Genomic DNA, 12,682 nt, shown 5'->3' with positions numbered 1-12,682 from the left:
GTCTAAGAATCTAATACAAAAGAATTTTACAACTCAAGTACTAATCTTGCAAGTCATGTAGATTTTGAATAACTTCTACATAATCTTTTTATGAGTTGTTTCATTTAGTGGTGAGACTGTTCTCTGTTTTGTCAATCCTTTTGCTTTGGTCTAAGCTTTCTTCAAGATTTTTAGATTTTTTTATACTTAAAAATATACCTTTTGATTTTCTAATGTTTTAATATATCCATTTTAAATTATTTATATATGTGTAAAAACATATATTGATAAAACTTATAAATGTTTTTGGCACAAAATGTCTAATATATAAAATATTGAAGCTCAATCTTTTTTATAAAACAACTGAATTTTTTAATTCTATATATACTATTTATTTAATTTATTTAACTAATTAATTTTGTTAAAAATGATATTGTCATGTTTTTAATTTTTTTTATTTTCATAATTTTTTAAATATATCAAAGATTTTATCTTTTAAGAACTGAATTAATCTAATTTATATTTAGTAAAAATATTATAAAGTTTATAAATTTAAAATTCATATAATATATCAAACTTTGAACTTTAATAACTACCATAAAATCTAATAGATTATAAAAGTACAAATATGATAGAAACTCATCAACAATTGTACTATGTCAAAAGTCTTTTTTTATTACTTATTATTATAAAATATAGTCACATCTATTAGAGGCTTAAAAGCTTCCCTCTTTGAAAATTTTGACTATATTATAACTAAGTTTTAGAGATGTATCAATCTGGTATGACTTGTTTCAATTAATAAGTAATTTAATTTAGTTTTCTTAAATTAGGTTTATTTATTTTTTCAATGAACACATTATTTCTTAGATTTTATTATTTTTGAATACTAAAATCAATTCATCCAATTTTATTTATAAACGTTGTATAATTATATTTCAATACTTACATAATATATAAGAGATATTTTAAGTAGATAATTATGCCATTAAAATCTAATTTTAGAAAAAATAACATACTATAATTTAAATTATTTTCAATGAAAAATAATACTAAAAATTATATTAAAAATTTATAATATGCTATAAGAAAAATTATGATGTATTTGTAAAAATATAAGGCTTGTTGTTATTATTGTTACTAGACTTTGTATTAATAAAATTTTTAAATAGATCTTAGCTACATTACATTTAATTTAACACTTTAAATTTAGAATCTAAAATAAAAATGCATGTAATTCATATTCTTATTGTATTTATATTAGAATTTTCTACTCATTTCTTGTATAAATTTTCCTTATAAAAAATAAGCATAAATTATTGGTATAAAAACTTATATTATGATAATTTTTAATTACCATATTATAACCTTTATTTATTTATTTATTTATTTTTATGATATATAAACTTATTAGAAGTTTTATGACAACCACGACTTTATTGCTATTATAAGAATTTATTTTTAAATATAAGTTTTTTAATTTAAAAATAAGTTATAGTGTCAAAAAAACATTTCAAAAAATACATTAAAATTTTCTTGGCCAAAATCCTCATGGATTTTAAAATCTAATTCATAAAATATATTTTCATGTAAATTTAAAGATGATGGAGTTTTTGATTTTCTTTTTTCTTTTTTTTTGGTTTTTTATCTCAAAGTCTTGTTTGTCACAAATAATTGCATTGAATTAGTTTAAGTTGTTTAGATTGTATTCTAAAAACATCATACTAAAAAAACATACAATCATTTATAACCAATCAAAATCCAAACAAAGCAGAATTATTGGTAATAAATTATAATAGAAGATATGAATAATACATTAAGCACATTTGTTTTATTCTATTAAATCACTTTATTATCCTCAAACCATTATGAGTGCTAAAAATCTGTACTCTCATACTTAGATTTCTAAAATAATTATAATTTCCAACTTTGATATCTAACTCTTTTAATTCTATGTCTTTAAATCTTCACTTTTTGAAATTCTTTGACCAATTAAAAGCCTTTAAAATTTTAATATTTTATCTTAGAAATTAAAATTCAATAGTTGCAATTGTAGCCTCTTGCTTCAATTTTCTTTAATTTATAACCTTTAATTAAAATATAATAATTTAACCAAATTAAAGAAATAGTATATATAAATTAGAATTTAAACTAGGCTTAAAACTAACATATAATTTTACCATAAAAAGAAGTAAATTATTATTTTTAAAATTAAGAGCAATTTTGGAAGTTAAAAATAAGAATACATGTTTTATAATTTCAATTTTTAAAATAAAAATCATGAATCTTATCCATATAAATATTTTATTAAAAAATTAAAATACTACAGAGATTACCAAGATATATTTAGAAAAAATAATTTAGATATTTTATACGAATTGTATTTAACATTATTTATTGTAGATGAGAACAAGAATGTTATTGGATGTCTTCTTTAAATGCTCTTATTATTCACCAAAAAAAAAATATATATGATTTATGATTAGTAACAAATGGTTCATTTGAAACTAGAAAAATCATGTATTTAATTTTTAAAATCAGTAGTTCTTGTTGACATAAATTTAATTTAATATTTTTAGAAAAAATTAATGTAGCAAGTTTTAAAAGAAATTTTGCAATCTTGTTGAAATTATTTTTAAACAAAGATTTTTTTTTTTGCATCCATATAGATTTTTTAAACCATTAATTTTAAAAATTAAATTACAGCCAAACATTCCAGATAATATTTTCATAAATTTTTTGAAATTTGATTTAATTTTAAAAATATTAGATTATTTTTTCACCTCTATATATTGTTAAAATAGATAACTATCAATAATTATCTATTTTTAAATAAACCACTTTCATCTTTATTTCTTCTCTACTAAATTGCATGGAGTCTAATTTGTGTGTATTTGTAACAAGTTCAAATTAATACAAACTATTTGGCATTGCTACAATGAATAGAACTTTTATGATGATTATTATTATTATTATTATTATTATTATTATATTATCAAATAATTAAATCATATAAATTTTCATTTCTTGATTTTAAATTTAAAAAATTGATTAATTATTTTTATTAATAAATCTTATTATAAAATAAAAGCATATGAATCAAGCTTTATTATTTTCTTAAAACTACATGAATTTTTAATTTTAATACAATATTATTTTATACATATATATATATATATATATTTATTTATTTATTTTAAATTTTTTTTTAATGCATTTCGATATAGAATTCACTATCTACAATATTTTATTAGTTTTTAGTTTTTAATTGGATTTTGGCATTTAATTATTTTACAAGAAGCAAAAAGTTTTTTCTTAAAAAAAACTCACTTAAATCAAAAGTTCTTGTATATTGTAATAAAATTATTTAATTTTTTAAAACTTAGTAACAACATGGATTTATCTAGCAACATTGCAATAGAAACACATTATTTAATTAGAATCTTTAGTTTAAAAAAAAATAAGAACAAGTACATGAAATCTGAAATTAATATAATATTTGATATGTTTATTTGAACCTCAAATTTTAATTAATCATTTCAAATAAATGATTAAATGACCAAAATTGATTTCATTACAAGGACCACTAATTAAACTAATATCTACATAGATAATGCTAAAAAATAATCATCAACCTGCAAATGAATCTTATATATATATATATATAATTTTATATTATTATTATTATTTTTAATGAATTCCAAGACCAACCTTTAATTTTATATATACCTAGATATTCTATGTAATTTATATTCGTCAAATAATATTCCTTACTTACTTGATAATTTTTGTTGGAATAAAAGTTGTACATAGTTTATAAACTTATAAGCTTTCTTTTTTTTATACTTAATTAAAAAATATATGACATTTTAAAATTTAAAGATTAATTTATTTTACAAGAAACAAATGAATATAGGCTTGACAATAAAAAAAAAGTTACTTATTTATGCATTTATTGTTTAGACTTATATGCAGATCATCAACCTTTTGAATTAAGATGACACTTACAATTTCGAAAATTATAGGTGAGATGGAAATTGCCAAGGTGTTGTGTTGTAACAGGGCTATTAGATAAAAGAGTTGTGTTGTAACGGGGCTATTAGATAAAAAAGTATATAAAGATCAATAATTTTTCTAAATTATACCAAAAATTATCTAACATCATCCATTAAATAATAATTGATAGATTGATTGATAAAAATTAATTAACTTAAAGATTTTAATAGTGTCTTGATTGCTAAGAGGGGTGTTTTTTAACACCTCATATATTCTTTTTGATTATAAGATGAACTTCAAGATAAATCAAGATTCTTCCACAACTAGATGCCTAGTGTATTTTTGGACTAGACTTTATACAAGACAATAGCAGAGACTGCAATTATTAACAATAATCTCACCATTATCAAGGAAGAAATCAATACTAAGATTTATGATATTATATCTTTATATTATATAGCCATGATCTCAGCCTAATAATAAAATTTGTTTTTATATTTTTTTTCAATGCCCTATTTTGTTGTTATTATTGTCAAATATGAAAAAATCAAAAACTAATCAAAGAAAAATAAGCCTATAATGTCAAACTTGTGTCTTAGTCAAAGCCAAAATATAATTTTTAGCAATGCCTATAGTTTGATTTTTATGATTAGAGATTGTCACAAACTCATTATCTATTGCAATTACTTCTAAAGTATAGGTAATCTTATCAATCTCTTCAAAGCTTTTCTAAATTTTTCCTAATGTTCTTATATCTAAAGAATTGAATTAAAATATAAAGTTTGTGAATTGAAAAAAAAAAAGAGATAATAATTTCTTTTGTGATTGTGCAGAAAATAATATTCATCTAAATTTATGGTTTAAAAATATATATCATCAACACCACAAAAAAAAAAAAACTTTAACTCTTAGGAATTTTGTTCTAAACTAGAATTGAAATAGACTTTTATATTTGTGCTTATATCTTAAATAAGTGCTAACTTGTTGATCAACAAACAATCTTCAGTTACAATATTGTATTATAAGTTGTCTTGTTTGAAAATACACCATACTTTTGGTTATAGAAGATAAACTTGTCTTTTGCACCTAAATAAGAATCTTACAATTCTAATAATTTTTTAAACAAATCTTAATCGAATTTTAATAATTCTGATAAAATCCAATAATAATAATAATAATAATAAAATCTTTAAAAAATCACAAAAACGTAAAGAAATATTAAATAATTTTTTATTGAACCTTTTCAAATCTTAAGTAAATCTTACAAAATCATAACCAAACTCTAAAGATATCTTAAATAAATTATAATTAAATCCTAATTAAATCCTAAATAAATGCTAAAAAAACTAATACAATCTTGTTAATATTCAAATAAACTATAATCTTTTCCTAACCAAATCCATCTAATTTTAACCTAACTATTTAGTAGATTTAAAACCTCAATAATCATTAGTCTATTTAATTTTTAATTTTTAATTCAAAATCTATAAACTTTTCTATCTATTAATTTAAATCAATAATAAAAAAAAATTATATATATATATATATATATATATATATATGATTAATAGATAAAGTTCTTAATCTACTTTGATCTTTAATGTCATTTTCTAACCTTGATATTAATCTCCTAACGTCAATAGCTCTTATTTGCACTATTCACTTGCTTTAAAAATTTGCATATGTGTTAGAAACTAATAGAAGTATTAGCTTACAAAAAAACATTTCAATTCAACAAGAATTTTTTTTATAAATATAAAAACTCCCATTGACCTTCAAAGTCTAATTTTTAAGACCCTAATACACTTGAATTTCAAGAAACTTTTATTTGACCATCCAACTAAATTTATATTTAAAATGTACATTTAAGACAACTATTTTGACAAACCTACAAATTTTTGTCAATAGATCTATTACAAAACTTACAAAATTTTCTAAAAAATAATTCTTTATTTATTTCAAAAAATCCAAAGCCACCCAAATCAAACATAATTTTTTAAAACTCTCATAAAGTCATTATTCACTCAAATTACAATTCTTAAAGAAATCCTATTAAGTTTACTATTCAATCCCACCTTTTGATCAACAAAACAACCCGTTCAAATTGCAATAGAATTTAAACAAAATCTTCACTCACCTCCCTAAACTTTGAATTAGCAATCTTAGCAAAGCCAGATCAATTTCTTACAAAAGCATCTTATCTCTTGCATTTGTGTATAACTTAGGAATTATAAAATTACATAACTCCACTTAAAATTCTAAAACCTTGTATAGATTACACAATTTCCATCCATGGGGGTTATAATTAAGCAATATTCTTTTTGATAAGCATACATTCATACATACACACACACACACACACTTATATATATATATATATATATATAAAGAATACAATTAAATGGCTACAATCTTTTTGGGATTGGCTAAAAAGTAAAGCATTGTCAATTCTAAACACAATTAAGACAACAGAATGAAGGAGAACATAGAATCAACATCAAATCGAGCTCTCTACCCACTTCACATAACTTTAATTTAATTCCTTGGAAGAAATCATGCAATCACGATACTTTCCCATGAACTGGAGGATGGCGGTAACGCCAACGCCCGGGACTGACGCAGACGCAAACGCGCGGTGCGCGCAGGGGTGTGGCCGCGGCATCCTCCTATCACCGTTGGAGAGCCCTATGAGAACTGGCTGTGCACGCTCCCGCGCAGACACAGACACACTTGTTGCGTCTCATTGGCCATGGGAATGAAGAATCGCTGCCCAGCAAAGGAAAAGCCTCTCCCACGCGGACTCAACCATGCCTCATGTGGAGCTTGCTCTCGGGCTTGAAGTATTCTTACAACACAGTACAACAACACTGAAGAGAAGGGGAAGTTTTTGATGTCTGGATGACGAGTCTCGTACAAGGAGTGTGATAGGGTGATCGGAGTGAGACACAAGGGTCAAACTTTCTGGTGTAAATTTGCGTTTTCCAGCGGAGTAGCAGAATTGGGTTGGGCGCGAGGGTCATGGTCGTGGGACGAGATTGCGTTTTTCTGCTGCTGTGGGTACCTGTGTCGTATCTCGTCATGGATAAAACTCCAATCATGGTGAGGAGTTGCTAAGTTTGCAGGTATGAGAACACTCCCGGTCGTTTCACTCTTGCGGGTAGCTCACAATGGGAGTTCTTCTCCTGTCGATGTTTAGGGTTTTCTTTTGCTCCTTTTCTCTTCTTCCCAATTTGATAATAACCTTTGGTTGAGGTCTCATAGGCATCACGCCATTCTCGTGACTAATGGTGACTTGTGATGGTGACTAGGTGGGATTTTTCCTAGTTCATATCATGGACCAGAACGGTCTGTTTCATTGCACGTGAGTTGATAACTTTTGGAAGCCTTTGTTCTATTTTTTTCATTTTATCTCCCTTCTCTTTCTGACTTATTACTATTCAGGTGGAATCATTGTATGAGGGCGTTGACGAATAGGTGCTTATTATAGATAATCTGATGTGCAACGATATGTAAGAACAGGTGGTGCCTTAGAGATTTAGCTACACATGAGATATACTCTAACCTGCTCTTGACAGGATGCGGATGAAGACAGTGCTGTAGTATTAGTCATGATCGTCGTAATACCTAGCGCAGATTCAAGTGAGAGCTCGTGAATATCCCGCTCACCATGAAGTTTACTCGCGGCTCCGATACAGGCTTGTGGCTACTTACAACGTCGGTATCGTACCTGGCTCTATTTTCAATTCTAGTCTCCATTCCGGAACTAGCACTTGCTCAGCCCAACGAGGATGACATTGCGTGCTTACACGGCTTCCAGTCCATGGCCAAAAGCTCCGACCCTGCACTGTTCAACAATTGGACCGACACTGCATTCCCTTGCAACACAACACAAGATGGACAGAGAGCTACGTTTGTGGGGATAACATGCAGTAGCAGCAGGGTGGTGTCACTGTTTCTCAGCGACAAGGGACTGACAGGCATGATCTCCCCCAATCTCTCGCTCTGTAGGAACCTGGGCATCCTTGACTTGTCCCAAAACTCTCTCACAGGAACGTTACCCTCCGAACTGGGAATGCTATCCTACCTTATGACCTTGAATGTGAGCCACAACCAGATATCAGGACCTATCCCTCCGGAAATCGCCAACTGTTCCTACCTTCATGAGCTTGATCTGGAGCACAACCGCTTCTCCGGGGAGGTTTCAACTGCCCTGGCGACCCTTCAGAAGCTCCAGATTTTGGACGTCTCCCACAATGATCTGGTAGGGCCCATACCTACAGGGCTTTCCAACACCTCCGACGGGCGACCCAGGTTCAATGCCTCCTCGTTTGAGGGAAATCCAAGACTATATGGCTTCCCACTTCCCTATCCAAAGAGCCGTACCCTCTCTATACTGGCAATCGTCGGGATAGGCCTTGGCAGTGGATTCCTCAGCTTGATTGTGAGCTTCACTGCCGTGTGTGTATGGTTAAGGGTCACGGAGCAGCGACTTGCTGCAGAGGAGGGGAAGATATCGCAGCTTGTTCCTGAGTATGATTGATAGAGCACATACAAACGGTATTTTTGCCTTGAGGTATTTCATCATCTGGTATCAAATGAGCTTGCACTGTCAAAAACATCAATTCAGAATATCTGAAGTAGGAATTGGGTCCTTCCTTCCGTCGTTCAAGTTTTTCAACATGTCAGTGCAGTCATTGAACATGCCAAGTAGTAGGAATCAAACCATTTTGGAACCATGACTTGGGGTTTTACATTGTTTTGCCTTCAGTACCCCATCAGTGACAGATAGTCAGACTCTGCTGTAGCTTGTTGGATCCCTTTTTATGGCTTCTCTTCTTATGATCAAGGAAGAAGAAGTGAAGGAAGCTAGTCGGCCTCGAGGAGTGGAGACACTGGAGACAACTTCATGTGATTTCACAAGCGTTTTTTTGTCCACAAGCTCCAATTGGTACAAGCACTGCGAGCAAATTTCTATTCCATATGCATGGAACTTGCACATTTCCTCAAGGACATTGAATGCATGTTTAACATCATGAAGAACGGTAGTTCAAGTGCTGTTAATCAAAGATAGAGCATCTAATCTTAATCCAATCTTAAACTGCTGAGACTTGATTGCTTTTATTGGACGCTCAAAGTATCATCAAACTCCAAGGCAATGATTTGAAAGTGCGGAAATTCAATATTTTTTAAAATGTGCATTTGTAATTTTGATGTTTGTTAACATTATTGCCTTTTTAAAGCATTATTTCACAAGAAATTGGAATAGATGCATAAATGCAAAAATGAAGATATTCTTTTTAATAATATGTTCCACTAAATGTTATTGGTTCATGGATTTTATATTGGGAATTGATATATTGATTGGGGTTTTTACTAAATTGCTTGGATTTCGGTCACTATATCTTATTGTAAACCACACAATTTTAATATATAATCTTTTTTTAAACTAACATATGTACACTTAATTGTAATGCACAATAAGATATTGTGTATATATATCAATTTAAAGATATTATGTTAATTTGATATGTGTACACATAATCTTGATAATATGTACATATATCAATTTATGAATGTGGTATGTTAACTTAGTTTTAACACTTATCAATGATAAACATGAATATATTTATATTTATTTTTTAACACAATAAATTATGTGTTAAAATAATGTGCTGTTTAATAAGATATTGTAATTAAAACCCAATCAATAAAAACCCCAATACATATATCAATTCCCTTTTGTATTTCGATGTTATTTTCAAATAGATGCAGCGGTAGAAGATTTTTTTAAAAAAAATTTAAACATACATTCATCAAAATAGTATAAAATACATATTTTGATTTAGGATATTTTTTGCACTTTTAAAATAATTTAAACTTCTAAAAACAAAAGTGTAATATATTTTTTCTATTAAGTAGGAGAAATACTTTTTTTGACTATGTTTTTTTAGTTTTTCAACCAAATTGTTTGAGATCGTTCAAGTTTGATTGATTGTTATTTATACATACATTTAGTTTTCAAATGTTTATTTCATAACAATATACTGTATATCAACTTTCTACAAAAAAATAAAAAATATAAAACTAATATAGTTTTTTAGAAAATCTAAAGTAAAGTCATATTAATATAATATTTACTTAAAATCAAGCGTTTGTTTCTATAAAATTAGAGCTATATATTATATTAAGATTCATTGGTGTAAATTGTATTACCTTCTATTAAAAATAATAAATTAAATTGCATACAAAGAAATATCCAAACTTGTTTGATTTAAAATACACTTCTTTGTGTGCAATGAAATAAAATTCTTTTAAAACACAACTTCTTAACTTTGGCACACTAACTTGTCTTAATTTGCATACGGTACATTTTGCAAACTTACAAAACTAAAATATGTGCATTTCAATTAAACACAAAAACAGGTCTTATAAACTCCCACTTTAAATTGTCTTGTGAACACAAGTCATCACTCTCGTTGATGAAGTGAAAGCAAAATTTTATCCATGAAAGTAAAATTTTGATCATTGAGAGAGGAACTGTTTAGGTAACCATAGCTTGATAGGCCAGGAAACGGCTGGCTGGAAGAGCGCTTTCCAAGGCCAGAAACATGCCGAGAAGCCAACCACAGGCTTGTGCAAGAAACAGAAAGGGGGCACAATGGTACTAGAAGTTGCTTGATTTCACAAACAAGGCTCAAGTCGGCAATGGACACTTCCTCTGCATTTTCTAAGAACCCATTGGGTCCCTTCAGGAGGACTGTGTCAATGTAATCAAGAGCATGGTCTAGTCCGGTTTTGGACTCCTTTGCAACAGCCTCATCGTGCTCAGGATATATACCCTTCGGAATACCAGGCAACAGCGAAATCACGCGGTGCATGACAAGGAGAACTGCCACAAACATCCACAGGAGACGTTGATAATGAGCTACTCAACGTACAATTATTCGGTTGAGATGTGAAGTTTAAAATTTCAAAGTTAGAGTTCAATTATGCTGACGTACATGCATTGCGGCGAAGATGTAAGTGATGCCAATCTACGACACTGTCAATAAGCGCCCGCCTCTTCGGGTCTTTGGGGTACCAGTGATCAGCTACGTCGCGCGTTGTTGCTAGGTATCTTAGAATTGCATGGCTGCATTGTGAAGAAGACGGCTAAAATCATGGGGTTCTCCGACAAACATCAAATACCATGATCCAGGTTTCGAAAAATAGTTGCGGCAAACAAAAGAGGAACCACACTCACCTTGAAGCGTCGATCAAAACAGGATTTAGAGGTGAACAACAAAACCCACGTACCTCTCGTGGAGCTTGAATCCATCGTCGACGATTGTGGGAACTTAACCCATGGGATTAATCTCTGCAACCACATTGACCAATCCAATTAGCGCAACCGTTTTCTCTGACCTTACTAATGATCGAAATAATCTGACAAACTTCGAGACTTAAACCGCTTCACGAGACCCTGGCAACAAGAGGCTTGTGCTGCTGCAGCAGCTAGGAGGGGGCACTCACTCTTGAATCTCGGCGTCCGTCATTCCCCTTTCGTCACCTCCACATGAACCTCCTCATGCGGAATCTTGTTGACCCTGTCACAATCCACGATAACAGAGTCTTTATGTAAAGCTACAACGCATCAGAATCCAGAAGAAGGAGGACCCAAAGTACCCGTCCCTCCAGACTCTCCATCGGCTTCCACTGCTTCTTCTTCTTCGAAGCTGAATCGTCACTACAATTCAGTAAAACCCAGCAAAAAAATCCATAAAAATTGCTGCGTACCTGCAGAATAAGGACACAGCTCGAGCTGGTTGCGGCAAGAGGTCTACATACAGCGTCAGAGGTCCAGCATTCGTCGCCATAGCTCATGGAATGGCTGCTACAATAGCAAACCGGCGTTGCTCGGAGACGAACAGTTCGAAGAGATGCTATCAGGCTCTGCCCAAGCCTACGAAGTTGCACTCGAAAATTCTCATGAGCGTAGGTGGCGGCGTGCTTGCAGACGTGGCAGACGGCGTTGTCCCATGTGGTCAGTGGAGGTCGGTTATAGCGTGCCATCTGGTTTTGAATGACTCCACGGCTCCCTCTCGCACGGGATTGGGTCACCGCGGATGAGGGCTCCGTTTCGGGCCTCTATTTTGGGAAAATCCATTTACTTACGTGTGTTTTTTCTTTTTCTTTTTCTTTTTCATAATAATTTTGTCTTTTTATGTTTTTGTACGAGGTTTGAACTGTGAAAGGACTCGCTTACTATTTCCATATTTTGCATGCTGTACCAGTGTACGCTGAAGTCTGATTTATAATGCACTTCTGTATTTGAATTGGTATGTGAAATTATTTTTATTAAGATATTATTATTGTTATTATTATTTTAAATTAGCAGAAAATGTGTAGGAAGAGCATGATTCAACAAGAATGTACTAGAGAAAGTTGTTGATGGTATATCATATGCTTTGCTAGTAAGATTGCATTAACAAATATAGGCACCTATATTTTTTCAGGAATATATATATATATGTGTGTATGTATGTATGTATGTATGTATATATATAGACATCATGATAAATTTGCAATGGTCACTGAAGTTTAAAAAAAATTCATCTTAACATGGCCATTTTAAAATCCTTAAAATGCATAAAACTCACACTCCAAACAAATAAAATATACAATAAAGTATAATATTAAATTTTTATTCTTGTAAACTAAGAAATTT

At 29.9% G+C, this 12,682-nt stretch overlaps 1 protein-coding gene and 1 pseudogene across 2 annotated transcripts; one reads left to right on the top strand and one right to left on the bottom strand.

The window, feature by feature from the left end:
* The first annotated feature begins 6,694 nt into the window (after window positions 1-6,694).
* Window positions 6,695-8,954, top strand: LOC112284393 (receptor-like protein 44). Of its 2 annotated transcripts, none has more exons than XM_024524144.3 (3): window positions 6,695-7,097; window positions 7,284-7,336; window positions 7,568-8,954. In XM_024524144.3, the coding sequence occupies exon 3, from the start codon at window positions 7,643-7,645 to the stop codon at window positions 8,513-8,515; it is 873 nt and encodes a 290-aa protein (XP_024379912.1). In that variant the 5' UTR covers window positions 6,695-7,097; window positions 7,284-7,336; window positions 7,568-7,642; the 3' UTR covers window positions 8,516-8,954. The 2 variants fall into 2 exon arrangements, with proteins under 2 accessions (XP_024379912.1, XP_024379911.1); XM_024524143.3 differs by having other exon boundaries at window positions 7,551-8,954.
* Window positions 8,955-10,354: 1,400 nt separating this feature from the next.
* On the bottom strand, window positions 10,355-12,042 carry LOC112284457 (uncharacterized; annotated as a pseudogene).
* Between the last annotated feature and the right edge of the window lie 640 nt (window positions 12,043-12,682).

This window comes from Physcomitrium patens, chromosome 7 (genome assembly GCF_059467195.1).
Source record: "Physcomitrium patens ecotype Gransden chromosome 7, ASM5946719v1, whole genome shotgun sequence".
NCBI lineage: Eukaryota > Viridiplantae > Streptophyta > Bryopsida > Funariales > Funariaceae > Physcomitrium > Physcomitrium patens.
This window is presented reverse-complemented; position numbering and strand designations above follow the sequence as displayed.

Coding starts and splice junctions, on each gene's coding strand:
- LOC112284393 (XM_024524144.3), top strand. CDS start 7,643: ATGAAGTTTACTCGCGGCTCCGATACAGGCTTGTGGCTACTTACAACG.